Source organism: Periophthalmus magnuspinnatus, chromosome 7 (assembly GCF_009829125.3).
Source record: "Periophthalmus magnuspinnatus isolate fPerMag1 chromosome 7, fPerMag1.2.pri, whole genome shotgun sequence".
In the NCBI taxonomy this organism is placed as follows: domain Eukaryota; kingdom Metazoa; phylum Chordata; class Actinopteri; order Gobiiformes; family Gobiidae; genus Periophthalmus; species Periophthalmus magnuspinnatus.
In genome coordinates, this window is record NC_047132.1 from 13706860 (window position 1) to 13721346 (window position 14487).

The 14487-nt window shown below is 44.4% G+C and overlaps 1 protein-coding gene across 1 annotated transcript in view; it reads left to right on the plus strand.

The window, feature by feature from the left end:
* The first annotated feature begins 222 nt into the window (after nt 1-222).
* The window catches only part of LOC117372960 (collagen alpha-1(XIV) chain), a 45011-nt gene continuing 30746 nt past the window's right edge, over nt 223-14487 (plus strand). Inside the window, exons 1-7 of the mRNA XM_055223115.1 lie at nt 223-406; nt 4024-4132; nt 6333-6437; nt 7484-7627; nt 10590-10763; nt 12646-12816; nt 13855-14022. Coding sequence (XP_055079090.1) covers nt 4027-4132; nt 6333-6437; nt 7484-7627; nt 10590-10763; nt 12646-12816; nt 13855-14022 — 868 coding nt within the window. The 5' untranslated portion in view covers nt 223-406; nt 4024-4026. The remainder of the gene's footprint in view (nt 407-4023; nt 4133-6332; nt 6438-7483; nt 7628-10589; nt 10764-12645; nt 12817-13854; nt 14023-14487) is intronic.

The window sequence follows — 14487 nt, forward strand, 5'->3', positions numbered from 1 at the left end:
AAGATCTTTTATAAAAATGTGACCTTTGGCCGTAGCTTGACCCTAAACCAGGTCACCAGGGAAACGCAAATTCCATAAATGGAAATTATAAAAACGTGGCCAGATTGAGCAATGGAAACTTGACGTAACCCCAGACCGGTGGCGTCTAGAGGAACGCGCTCGCACTCGCCCCGTGCGTTTACCAGACCCTTTTACAGCGCCCCCTCCCGGACCCCCACGTCTTCTCCCGGAGCCCCTCCCTCCTCAGGCCGGAGGTCGTTTCCCCCGCGGAGAAGGCTCGGGTTTCCCCGGGGAGAGGCTCGGGTTTCACCGGGGAGAGGGACGCCCTGACGCGGGGAGCTGGCGTCAGTCTATCTGCACCGCGCGGAGAGTCACGAGGGAGCGAGCCGCGCGCAACTGACCACAGGTGAGTCTGTGCCTGCCGTGTATTTACCTGTGCATTTACCTGTGCATTTACCTGTGTGTGCGCTTACCTGTCCGCGTGACTGTGCGTAACCTCATAAACAAAGGGAGCAGAGGTCACGTTTGTCCGGAGAATGCGCCACCCTGGGTCGCAGCGCAGCGCCACCTGTGGGATTCTTCACGCGCTTGAGCTTAATTAAAAGTTCGGACTCGGTCATGTTCCTTTTGTCTCGGAGAAGAGGCAGACTGTGGGGAAAGTACCTGTACTCTGGGTCAAATACACAGCGCCCAATGTGTAATAGTAACGTAACTCCCAAGTGTTTGAGGAAAAAAAGAGATTTTCATATTAAAAAAAAGTGTCATCAGCCCTCGTGGGAGATCGTAATGTTAAAAATTATCCGGAGCTGATTGAGGAAAATCTTAAAAATGCGTCTGAAATAAAAAGGCTCCTGGTCCTTTAGGAAAGTTTAAAAGCATTTAGACTTTATAAAGACTTTTAAAGACTATAAAGACTTTTAAAGACTATAAATACTTTATGAAGACTTTTAAAGACGTTATACAGACTTTACAAAGACTTTATATAGACTCTATAAAGAGAACGGGCATCCTACACACAGGGAAACAGGAAGATGGAAGGGCATCTGACATAGAAGGATACAGGAGGATGGGAGGGCATCTAACACACAGCGATATATGAGGATGGAAGGGCATCTGGCACACAGTCAAAAAAAACAAAACAACAACCCAATAACATGAAGCTGGTTTTGATCTGACATCATCCCTTCTGTTGCCTCAATAATTTTTTTTTCTCATTGCTGTTTCATGTTTTGTTTTGTGTTTAAAAGAAGCACCTGTTTATTTTTTCATCTGTTCATCTGCTTATCTTTTCTTCTGTTTCATTCATGGAACTTTATGTAACAACATGAAATGACCTGAATCTTTGTGTTTCTGGCTCCTTCAGATCAGATTTAGTTTGGCTCATTTTTGTGGCTCTTTGAAAATACCACATTTTGTGACTTATTACACTTATTGTGACTGATATATTTGTCACATCAACCAAAATTATAAATCAGATGTGATGACAGTTACTCTTTAAGTTACTCTTACTTGAGTAGTACTTTTCACAATTACTTTTTCTTTTACTTGAGTCCTTTCTTGGACCGCTGTTGTACTTCTACTAAAGGAATATTATTTTGAAGTAACGTTACTCCATCTCTGAACATATACTGCCAAAGCGTCGTACCTCTGGTCTAAGGTTAAAGTTATGGAGACGTGTTTCTGCTTTGACTCGACTTTGTGAAGCCCGTGGATTTATGTACACTCCTGTACACCACAGACTGACCCTATGAATTCCATGTTCAAATGTTGTTCCTCAAAAACAGACCTGGAGTTGTGTTTTGTTTCATTCACACATGTTTGAGTAACACTATTATTGTCTGTCTACATCTCCACCCTGTGATGTCATGAAGTGACAAGTTAACAAGTTTTCAAGTTAACAGCTCCTTTTACCTTTAGTTCAGTAGAGTTTGGCAAGTCCAGGGCTGGAATACGATTATGATTCTAGTGAAGGTGTGTGGAGTTTAAAAACACAGTGGAACACTTCCTTTATCACCACATGACATCACAAAATGTAACAGAGTGTTTTCTGTTTGAGAGAAGTACTCAGGCTAAATATGCAGGATTTGTGTGTTAAACGTGTGAATAAAACACAACTCCAGGTCTGTTTGTGATGAGGAAACATTTGAACAGAGGTCAAAGAATAAAGTTATATGGGCCTTTAAACTTAATTAATCTGATTTTGACAAAGCTGTGAAAAAAAAGTGCTTCGCTCCTCCACAGAGCCGGCTCAACACCTCCAGACTTAAAGAGATGGGCTCGGTGACACTAACATTGAATTAAACATGGCCGTCTTTGTTTGGCTCCACATGTCGCTGCGTGTCTGAAATCTGCTCCATCAGCCACATACCTCTGAGCTGACGAACCCCACACACGCATACAAGCGGGACATACACCTGATGCCCTTCCAGACCACTCTGTCATACCTCCAAGCTGACGAACCCCACACACTTATACAAACAGGAAATACACCTGATGCCCTCCCAGACCACTCTATAAGAGCCCCCCCAGTGTGACAGATGCCCTCCTAAACTCTTGCGTGTCAGATGCCGTCCCAGGCTACTGTGTGTCAGATACCCTCTCAGTGTTGTGGTGTGTCAGATGCCCTCCCAGACACCTGTGTGCCAGATGCCCTCCCAGATGTTGTGGCGAGATCCTCGTCACTGATAGAACATTTGTGTATATATTTGTGAGATGTCCTGTTTCCTGGAGTGGGCTGTAAAACACCTGGTTTGTCTGATGAGAGACTGTGGGGGCGGAGCTCTCTCTTAATGACAGCTCTGTGGGGGTCATTAGCTGTTAGCCATTAGCACCGGCCTCTAATATGGCGTCTATGAAGCTCCGGGGACAGAGGGAGGCTGTGGTTCCCGTGAGAAACAGACACCGGAAACTGTATAACACTTTAGACAGAACTGAAGCAGAGGGTGACGAGCTGAGAGACATTCAGAAAACTCAGAGAATGTCCTCTGTTAGTCAGAGCATGTCCTCTGTGAGTCTGTCATCATCATCACTACATCCACTCAATGTTCAGAGTATGAAAAAAAAAACGTCTCTGACTCAATGAAAATGTTTTTATCGAGACTAGGTCTAGTTCTTCACTTTTTCAGTCGCATTAGTTTTTTCTGTTTTGGGTGCCATTTTGAGGACTTTTGCATGAGATCTTTGATACTTTTCTTCAACAGTTTGCACACGATAATCCAAGTGCCCTGTCAGGACACAGAAATATTTGTGTAAAAGTAAAGATTTTTAAAACAATCAGTAAAGCAGTCCAGGTCCTGGTCCACCCTGGGCCAGAGTGAAATCCAGCCCCTCTGGGCCAGAGCCACACAGTGATTTTTCTTTTATTCTGATGGCCTTTTATCACTTTCTACCTTTGACCATTTGGTCCTGTACATCTTCCTTTTCTCCTGACCCGGGTCACGGGAACAGTAGTCTAAGCAGGGACTCCCAGACTTCCCTCACCCCAGACACTTCATCTAGCTCCTCCAGTGGGACCCCGAGGCATTCCCAGGCCAGCCGAGAGATATAGTCCCTCCAGCCTTTTCTGGGTCTTCCCCGAGGCCTCCTCCCCTAAAAGGACACCGTGGAACTTTTCTGATGGAGGATCTGCCACCTGCTCGTGTCCATGCTTTGCTTTCTCTGCAATGTGCCACAGTAAGGCATCCCACTTATCTCCATGGAGACACACAGATCTGTGGAGGAGCGACCCCACTGCATGAGGAATGCATGTTTTTGCAGTAGTTATAAAAGCAGCAGTAATGGAATAAATGCAGGGTGGGTTAGTTTAATGTCACACTGTGAAACCTTCCAGGCAAAGCAATGACATCTCCATGGAGACAAGCAGGTGGCAGAAACTCCAGACAGTGCCACATTTTGACATTTGAAGCCCATACATCCTTGTGTTTATTCATTTCCCCACTGTTCCATTTTGTCTCTGGTTTGTTCATGTCATGTCTTTGTGTTTTACAGTTTTATACATAACTTCTGCACTCTTCATGTTTTCAGGTGATGATGCCTCCACCCTCCGCCTCCTTCTCCTCTTCCTCCTCTTCCTTGCACAGACTTCTCCTCTTCTCTGCTCTGCTGCTGCTGTCCTCTGGAGTCTATGGACAAGGTAAAACACAACAGTCATGCAACATTATAACACAAAACACAGCTCTACTGTGTGTGGGTATGACTGTGTGTGTGTGTGTGTGTGTGGGGGGGGGGGGGGGGTGTTTGTCCGTGTGTGTGTGTGTGGGACTTGTGGTTCACTCTCCTCCATCTCCGGTCTCCATGGATATGGCAAAATAAGCTCATTTCATGAAGTTCAATGGTCCCTCATTTTTGTTGTTTGCTCATGCTGCATTTCTTCTCATGATCTGTCAAAAACTGCTCAGGGTGCCAGCCAGGCAGCCACAAGAGCAGACAACCTTTCCATTGCCGTGGGAGATTTGTGCAGAATCAACAACAGTTCTGACCTCTCCGTTGTTTGTGGCTCTTTGTGGCTCTGATTCTAGGCTCATCTGCATCAAGAACAGAATGTAGAGGGAGTGACTTCAGGCAGATTTTTCCTGGTTCAGTCCTGGTTCACTCCTGGTTTGGTCCTGGTTCAATTCTGCTTCAGTCTTGATTTGGTCCTATTTTAGTCCTGTTGTGGTCTTGGCACAGTTCTTGTTTAGTCCTGGTTGAGCTCTGGTTTAGCTCTGGTTCAGTCCTGGTTTAGTCCTTGTTTAGTCCTGGTTGAGTCCCGGTTGAGTTCTGGTTGGGTCCTGTTTTAGCCCAGTTGTGATCCTAGCACAGTCCTTGTTTAGTCCGTGTTTAGTCCTGGTTGAGTTCTGGTTGGGTCTCGGGGTCAGAGGGGGATTGTCTCAGACAGGAACTGGGTGACGTCTGTGTGACATGAACTTTGACCTCTGCACTAAATCAGCCCTGACTTTTTATTTTCCACAAGAACAGACACAAGAAGCGCTTTTACTGAGAGAGGGGCAGATGGAGGAGAGGAGGAGGAAAGAGAGGAAGGAGGGAGGAGGGGGAGGAGGAGAGAGGATATGAGGAGGGGAGAAAAGAGGAAGGAGGGGAGAGGAGGGGAGACTGTTTTTTACTGAGATGGGCAGATGGAGGAGAGGAGGAGGAAAGAGAGGAAGGAGGTAGGGAGGAGGGGGAGGAGGAGAGAGAGGATAGGCTCTGAGGAGGGGAGAAAGGGGGGAAGAGGGTAGAGGAGGAGGGAGGGTGAGAGAAGGAGGGAAGAGAGGGGGAGAGGAGGGCGGGAGGAGGGGAAGAGGAGGAGGAGAGGAGGGGGAAAGAGAGGGAAAGAGGGGGAGGATAGGGCGAGAAGAGGGCGAGAGGAGGGCAAGCACTCACAGCAAGAAGGTTCTAGGTTCAATCCCCAAGTCGCCCAGGCCTGTCTGTGTGGAGTTTGCATGTTCTTCCTGTGTCTATGTGCAACAAGGCTGTCACTCAAACCTGTTGCTAACGCTAGCAGGAGCGACTTTGGGGAAAGAAGGCGCCTGATTTGTCTGTTATTAATGTTCATATCTTGATTTACAGACACAATAGTGAAATAAAAACCCCAGGATGTAGAGCGGGTTAACACAAACATTTTAAGACCAAAATGACGAGTCTGACAGGAGCAGTTACAGAGAGAGGCCACAGTTTTTCAATGCAAAGTTTCATTTCCTGTTTGGAAAACGGTGGCTAGCAGATTAGCTATGACCATTTATATATACAGTCTATGGATACGGTTGTGTGTTTGTAGGATCTGAGTGATTTGAGCTGTTTGTGTCTCTTTAATATTTCCATGTTTATAGTTTGTGAGCCGTTCTAAACATGAGATTCAGATCGGAACTCTTCACTTCCTCCTCATCAATCACTCACTTTTGTTTTGGGCTCCACATTTTCCACAGCACATCTTCAACAACCCTCGTCTTTCAGTTCGGCTGCCCCCTACCCTTCCCCCCTTCTGCTCCTCTGTAAAAGCCTGCATCTCTCCTTTTTCACTTCTTCCCCTCTCTCCCCCTTTTTCTCTTATTTGTCTCAATTTAATTCTGTCTCCTCTCTTCCCCATCATCCTCACCCCTACTCCCCTCTCTCCCTCCTCCCTTTTTTTGCCTGGAAGAAAGTTGCACTCCCAATCCACAAGAAAAGTTACATAGTGCAGCAAGTGATTAAACACATCCTCTGCCCAAAGAGCCACAGGAGCAGAGCTAGAGTCAGGTTTAAGTCTCACCATAAGACCGGGTGGCCACTCCACAGACCTGACTTGTAACCTTGTCTCCGTGTTTAGTGGGGTGGTCTTTCTACAGATCTGACCTGTAACCCTGTTTGTGCCTCAGGTCGTCTGAAGCTGACCGTTCTCTCTGAGGAACGTCTCCAGGTGAAGTGGAAAGAGCCTGAGGGGCCAGTGCAGGGATACAAGGTCCGAGTCAAACCCATATCAGGTCAGTGAAACTAAAGATGCGCACACACACACACACACACATATATATATATATATATATATATATATATATATATGTATGTATGTATGTATGTATGTATGTATGTATGTATGTATATATGTATATATATATATATATATATATATATATATATATATATATATATATATATATATATATATATATATATATATATATATATATATATATATGCACACGTTTCCAAATTAAACCTGGTGCAAATACCAGATCATTAAACTGCAATATCCCACTTTATGTACAACTAATCAGTGTTCTCTGGTTTATAGACTATGAATGTAAAAGCGATATTGGTTACCTTTGTCTCTGTTATTACATTTTCACAAGGTATATTTTATTAAAGTTATGAAGTAGTTACAATATTATATATGCCTATTGATATTCAATCTAAACAGAAATAAATGGCCTCGGTGACGACACGTTGACTTTTCTTCTATTAAATAATAAATAATTATAATAACGTACGTAACGTACATATTGTACATGCAAAGACAGTGGTAGAAGTACAGTCCATGGTATAGGCCTGTCTCATTTCGGCAAGAGGGCGGCTACACTGAGGAGTACCCATTCTCGGCCGGGTGCTTTGAAAGATACTTAGGGGAGTACTTCGAAGGGTACCTTTGAACGGTACATTTGACGAATTTGGCCATGGCCACACTGTTCCATAGTCCTCTAGACCCCTCCCCTCCTCCCCCTCATTTTGGCCCCTTCACATATGCCCTCCCCCTCACATATGCCCCTCCCCTTCACATATGCCCTCCCCCTCACATATGCCCCTCCCCTTCACATATGCCCCTCCCCTTCACATATGCCCCCCCCCACATATGCCCCTCCTCCTCACATATGCCACCCCCCTCACATATGCTCCTCCCCCACATGTGCCCCCCCCTCACGTGTGCCCCTTCCCTTGCTGTAGAGAGAGAAGTATCATGCCCAGGGACAGTGAGGGACTTGAACCGGTGACCTCATTGATGTTGGACTGACACCATGTGACTCCTGTGTTTCAGATGTGCCTCAGCCTGAACTGATGCTGACCACCACCAGGGGGCGTGCCACTGTGGCTGGTCTGGACTCTACTCAAGAATACGCCCTGCAGGTGCTCCTGCTTAATGGTACAACGGAAAAACTGCTGGCCAAACGACGCTTCTCTAGTAAGAGCTGAACCCACAACAAAGAGTCTATTCTCTCTGTAACCCTGCTCTAATGTGATGAAATATCCCACAGTGGGGCTTTAACCCTGTTCTAAAATGGCATCCTCCTCAGAAACATCTCTGGAGTTGTGTTTTGTTTCATTCACATGTTCCAGTTTCCTGCAGATTCGTGTTTGTAACGTTTGGTGGTGAAATGATCCTAGAGTTTTATCCATTCCTCTGGACTCACTTTAAAGTCCCTCTGCCTCCGCCGTCGTAGGTCTGTTGTAGGTCTGCGGCTGTAGGTTTTTTGTAGATCTGTGGTTGTAGGTCTGTTGTAGGTCTGAGGTCCTAGGTTTGTTGTAGGTTGTAGGGTTGTTGTAGGTCTGTGGTTGTGGGTTTGTTGTAGATCTGTGGTCGTAGGCCTGTTGTAGGTCTGTTGTAAGTCTGTAGTTGTAGGTTGGTTGTAGGTCTGTTGTAAGTCTGTAGTTGTAGGTTGGTTGTAGGTCTGTTGTAAGTCTGTGGTTGTAGGTTTGTTGTAGGTCTGTTGTAAGTCTGTGGTTGTAGGTTTGTTGTAGGTCTGTTGTAGATCTGTGGTAACCTGCTCTCTCCAGACTGGTGTGTGTAACACTCTGAATAGACTTCTACACCTCAGTCTGGGACGGCTCTCACTGAAAGAGATCGGAATGTTCAAACAGATATTTCACTTTGATTCAGCATCACAACATCAGAACTAGCAGAAAAATCATACAACTCTAGTTAAATCCAGTTTAGAGAAAAGCTCAGACGTTTTTCCACAAAAGCACAAAGCTCTTCTTCCCTCTGAACACTGAGCACATACAAAGGCTGAAGTCTGTGCCGCCATGTTTGTTTTGGTTTGTTTGCTGCTGGCTCGGTACGAACCACAGTGCTTCTCTGTGATTGGTCAGGACCTACCACATACAGACGATTCAGCCGAAGCCGTTTAAAGTCGGATTCTGAAGAGTTTGTGAACTCACAAAATTTGGCAATGCTCAGTCTGCAGTTTAGAGCTGAACCATTTGGGAAGTGCCATTAGATTTGAGATTTATATGTTAAGAACAGGATTCTGTTCAGAGATCACAGGCTATTACAGAACACGTTTGCAGTTTGTATGAAGAATAAAACAGGAGAGTTTGCTGTTTGTGGAGAAAATTATGAAAATTCAAAAACTGCTGCCTTTGAGATTTGCTCATTGTGTATGTGTGTGTTCTTTGGTGTGTGTTCTGTGTGTGTTCGTGCTCAGACAGGTCGTGTTTGTTTTTTTATGTGTATATTCTGTTTGTGTTTGTGTGTGTGTTCTGTGTGTGTTTATTCTCAGATAGGTTGTGTGTGTTCTGTGTCTGTATGCGTGTGTTCTGTGTGTGTTCTTTGTGTGTGCGTTCTGTGTGTGTTCTGAATGTGTTCTTTGTGTGCGTGCTCAGACAGGTTGCTCAGTCTAAAGTCGCATAGATGAGTCTCATTAGGTGGATTCTTTCCTAAAGCATCTCCGTGGCCGTAGGCACATCTCAGGTTTAACAATGCACATGTTTCACTTTCACTGTTCCAAACACAGCTCCACAAGGCACTGGAGAGACGAGCAACATCACAGATTCAGAAAAATATTTTGTTTTTCACTAAGAACCTGCTTCGTCATTGCACAGTGCATAAAACTGTGCACTCTGCATCACACTGGGGGTATTCTACACGTATGTCTATGGTGGAATGTTCAGCAGTTACCATGGTGACACAGTGCACACATTAGCATTACCTGATATGTACTCAAGAAACTCAAGAAAAAATCCCAGTGATTTAAAGAGCACATTTTCAGGAACCTGGAGTCATTCCAAGTGTTCATGGCCCTATTTAGGAGTTTGATTTTACACAGAAAGGTGAAAGTGAATACCTGAAAAACTGTTGGCTAATGCTAATGCTAGCTAGCTCGTGACTGTAATGTTGTTTGAGAGGGACTTGTTTAACAGCACAAATCAGCTCACTTGTTGTAGTTCAGATCAGTCAACTCGTTATGGTCATATTGTGTTAAAATAAAGCTCAGATTAAAGTCACAAGCTAGCTAGCATTAGCCAGCACTTTTTCAGTTAGTCACTCTCACCTTTTTTGTTGAAAATCAATCTCAATAGGACCATGAACTTGTATTTTTTCTTGAGTTTAAAACTTTTGCTAATGGTTGCTAATGTGGGAATTGCGTCACCATCGTAACTGCTGAACATTCCATTATAGACATTCATGTAGAATACCCCAGTGTGATATCACTGTAAAGTATCCATACACTTTGACCACCAATCACTCTCACATTATCCATTAGACATTAGTAAGAATAATTTCTCTGGGTTAAATCATAGACTGTATATATCACTGGACATAACTGCCGCCGCGTTCCAAACAGGAAGTGATCATAGGCGCACATCAGGCTCCACTGACTCTGGCTCCAATTCACTTACTATTTAAAAACTGTGGCCACTCTCTCTCTGTAACTGCTGTTGTCAGACTCGTCATTTTGGTCTTAAAATGCACGTATTAACCCCTCTACATGATCCTGTGTTTTTTGTTTATGTTGTTATTTTTATGTTGTGGGTTTTCTGTAGGTTTTCTTGTCTGTATGATGTTGTGTCTCTGTGTTTCAGTGGAGTACCTCACTGTAGGTCTTGTCTCTGTGTTTCAGTGGAGTGCCTCACTGTAGGTCTTGTCTCTGTGTTTCAGTAGAGTGCCTCACTGTAGGTCTGAAGATGTGTGTCTCTGTTTCAGTGGAGTCCCTCGCTGTAGGTCTTGTTTCTGTGTTTCAGTGGAGTCCCTCGCTGTAGGTCTTGTTTCTGTGTTTCGGTGGAGTCCCTCGCTGTAGGTCTTGTTTCAGTGGAGTCCCTCGCTGTAGGTCTTGTTTCTGTGTTTCAGTGGAGTCCCTCGCTGTAGGTCTTGTTTCTGTGTTTCAGTGGAGTCCCTCGCTGTAGGTCTTGTTTCTGTGTTTCAGTGCAGAGCCTGAAGGAGGGGGAGCAGGTTCGGAGCAGACAGAGGAAGCGTCTCTTTTCTCTGGGCTCAGGTTCAGGAGAAACAGATGAGAGTGTCGACGAACCTGTCACCGAGCTAACCGCCGTGTTCTACCCACACACCTCTGCCCCTGCCCCCACGACACCAAGTAACTATGGTAACTACCCCCACACCTCTGCCCCCTCTAGCATACACTGTACATGTAAATGGACATACAGTGAGGCAAAAAAGTATTTAGTCAGCCACCAATTGTGCTTACCACAGTTCTCCGTCTTAAAAAGATGAGAGGGGCATATAATTTTCATCATAGGTCCACTTCAACTATGAGAGACAAATTATGGTGGAAAATAAGTATTTGGTCAGTAACAAAAGTTCATCTCAATACTTTGTTATATATCCTTTGTTGGCAATGACAGAGGTCAAACATTTTCTGTAAGTCTCCACAAAGTTTTCACACACTGTTGCTGGTAGTTTGACCCATTCCTCCTGCAGATCTCCTCTAGAGCAGTGATATTTTGGGGCTGTCGCTCGGCAACACGGATTTTGAACTCCCTCCAAAGATTTTATGTAGGGTTGAGATCTGGAGACTGGCTAGGCCACTCCAGGACATGGTCATGCTGAAAGACCCAGCCATCTTTCATCTTCAATGCCCTTGCTGATGGAAGGAGGTTTTCACTCAAAATCTCACGATACATGGCCCCATTCATTCTTTCCTTTACACGGATCAGTCGTCCTGGTCAGCCCCAAAGCATGATGTTTCTACCCCCATCCTTCACAGTAGGTATGATGTCCTTTGGATCCAACTCAGCATTCTTTCTCCTCCAAACATGAAAAGTTGAGTTTTTACCAAAAAGTTCTATTTCGGATTCATCTCACCATATGACATTCTCCCAATCCTCCTCTGGATCATCCAAATGCTCTCTAGCAAACGTCAGACAGGCCTGGACATGTCCTGGCTTAAGCAGGGGGACATGTCTGGCACTGCAGGATTTGAGTCCCTGGCGACATAGTGTGTTACTGATGGTAGATGGTAGTTACTTTGCAGGTCATTCACTAGGTCTGCAGGTCATTCACTAGGTCCCCCCATGTGGTTATGGGATTTTTGCTCACCGTTCTTGTGATCATTTTGACCTCACGGGGTGAGATCTTGTGTAGAGCCCCAGATTGAGGGAGATTATCAGTGCTTTTGCATGTCTTCCATCTTCTAATAATTGCTCCCACAGTTGATTTCTTCACATCAAGCTGCTTACCTATTGCAGATTCAGTCTTCTCAGCCTGGGGCAGGTCTACAATTTTGTTTCTGGTGTTCTTTGACAGCTCTTTGGTCTTGGTCATAGTGGAGTTTGGAGTCTGACTGTTTGAGGTTGTGGACAGGTGACTTTTATAATGATAACAAGTTCAAACAGGTGCAGTCATTGGAGAAGTCATTTGGAGGACACAACATGTGACAGAAGGCAAGATCTGAAAACTACAGTTCACAAATGGTCTCCATCAAATCTGACAGAGCTTGAACTGTTTTGCCAAGAAGAATGGGCAAAAATTTCAGTCTGTAGGTGTGCAAAGCTGGTGGAGACATCCCCCAAAAGACTTGCAGCTGTAATTGCAGCAAAAGGCGGTTCCACAAAGTATTGACTTAGGGGGGCTGAATACTTTTGCACGCTGCACTTCTGTTTTGTTGTTTTTTGTTTTGTTTTTTTTAATCTGGAAATATATAATTTTCTTTCTACTTCTTCTTTCTACAAAAAAATAATAAAATTATTTATGGTTATGACTTGACAAAATTTGAAAAAGTTCCAAGGGGATGAATACTGTATAAATGGACATAGCTAACCTGCTAGGATAGACTGTATATATAAATGGACGTAGCTAACAGGAAGTAATCATGCACACGCTTCCGGCTCCATCAACTCTGGCTCCATTTGGGTCACTTTTACTTTCTGTATTTCCTGTATTATTCCTGAGTTATTTTGTTGAGTTATTTCATTACAGAGTTTTTATAGCTGTGGCATATTTATTCCATTTGTTTTGTTTTGTTTCAGAGCCTGAGCTCACACTGACAACCTCTGAACCCCCTGAAGAAATGCCAGACAAAACAAAAGAGAGAAGGAAGAAAAAGAAAGAGAAAGATCGCTCCAAAAACGACAAGAAAGAAGAGGAGAGGACGAGTGAAAAAGAGGACAAGCACCGAAAGAACCATAACACACATTCAGGTACTCACCACAGAGAGGTACTTCCGCTAGCGTTAGCAACAGGCTTGATTGACAGCATTGCAAGTGTCCACTCTTTGCTAAACCAGCTGTGCGGGCGGGACAGGGCGTTACCTTCAACAAACTGGCTCCTGATCGGCTCTCTGATTTTGTGTTCAAACTTACAAATATGGTCTCTGGTTGCAGATTAGCTGCTATAACTGCTAGCCCCAGGAACACATCTGTATATAGGCGATGGGACAAACCAGCAGAGTCTGAGAGAGGAGGAGGTGTACAGGTCTAATGACAGACCTGCAGTGGCCCCTGCCCTCTGCTCTCACACCTGTTTAAAGGTGACGTGGGCCCTCCCTTCTGCTCTCACACCTGTCTAAAGGTGACGCGGCTTTTCCCCTCTGTGAGCTTTACAGTGATGTAACACGTTGGACTCGGGATCAGACTCAAAAATACTTTCTAGAACTGACCATGGCACCATCTTGGTCACTGGTTTGAACACTTTACTTTCTTTCATTCTCAAACCTGTCACTTTTAGAGCAGAAGTGTGAAAGTGGTGCTGTCAGTATGTTTACCAACCAGAAGTTACTGGAACAAATCTCTCTGAAGGCCTTGTTCATAAAAGGAAGGGCATCTGATGTAAACATTTATAGAAAACGGTTATACTGCAGTGTTGTTGTTGGTTATGGTTATGTGGGTGTCATGCTAACTGTAAGGACTGAACTGTTTGATGTTTGTTAAACTTTAATCTGAGCTTTATTTTAACACAATATGACCATAAAAAATGATTTATCTGAACTCCAACAGGTAAACTGATTTGTGCTGTTAAACAAGTCTCTCTCAAATAGCATTACAATCACAAGCTAGCATTATCATTAGTCAACGTTTTTTCAATTAGTCACTCTCAACTTTTAGTTGAAATTCAAACTCTTAAACAGGACCATGAATGCTCGGATTGATCACAGGCTCCTGAACATGAGCTCTTCTAATCTATTTTGTAGATTTGAACAGCACATGAATGAGTTGGTCACTGTTGCCCCTCCCCCTCAGGCCCGTCTGTGCGGAGGCCGTTCCAGTGCGACAGTGACGCGGCGGCCGACATCTTGTTTCTGGTGGACGGCTCATGGAGTATTGGACGTACAAACTTCAGACGAGTCCGAGACTTCCTGGAGGGGCTCATGGTCCCATTCCACATCGGACCAAAGCACGTGCAGATCGGTCAGACACTGTTTTATTTTAAAGTATGACACAAAATGGACCCCTGTTAGCTCCATGTTCTAATGCTCCACCTCAAAAACACACTTGGAGTTGTGTTTTGTTTCATTCACACATGTTTGAATAACACTTTATTATTAGTCTGTTACATCTCCAAAGCTCAAAATGCTCCGCTCCACCTTGTGATGTCATGAAGTGGTGGTTTTCAAGTTAACAGCTCCTTTTACCTGGCAATTCCAGGTCTGAAATCATCCAAATGATTCTAGTGAAGTTGTGCAGAGTTTAACCACACAGTGGAGCACTTCCTGTATTACCACATGACATCACAAGGTGGAACAGTGTTTTCAGTTTGAGAGAAGAACTCAGTCTAAATATGCAAGGGTTGCGTGTTAAACATATGTGAATGAAACAAAACACAACTCCAGGTCTGTTTGTGATGAGGGAACAACATTAGAACAGAGGGCAGAG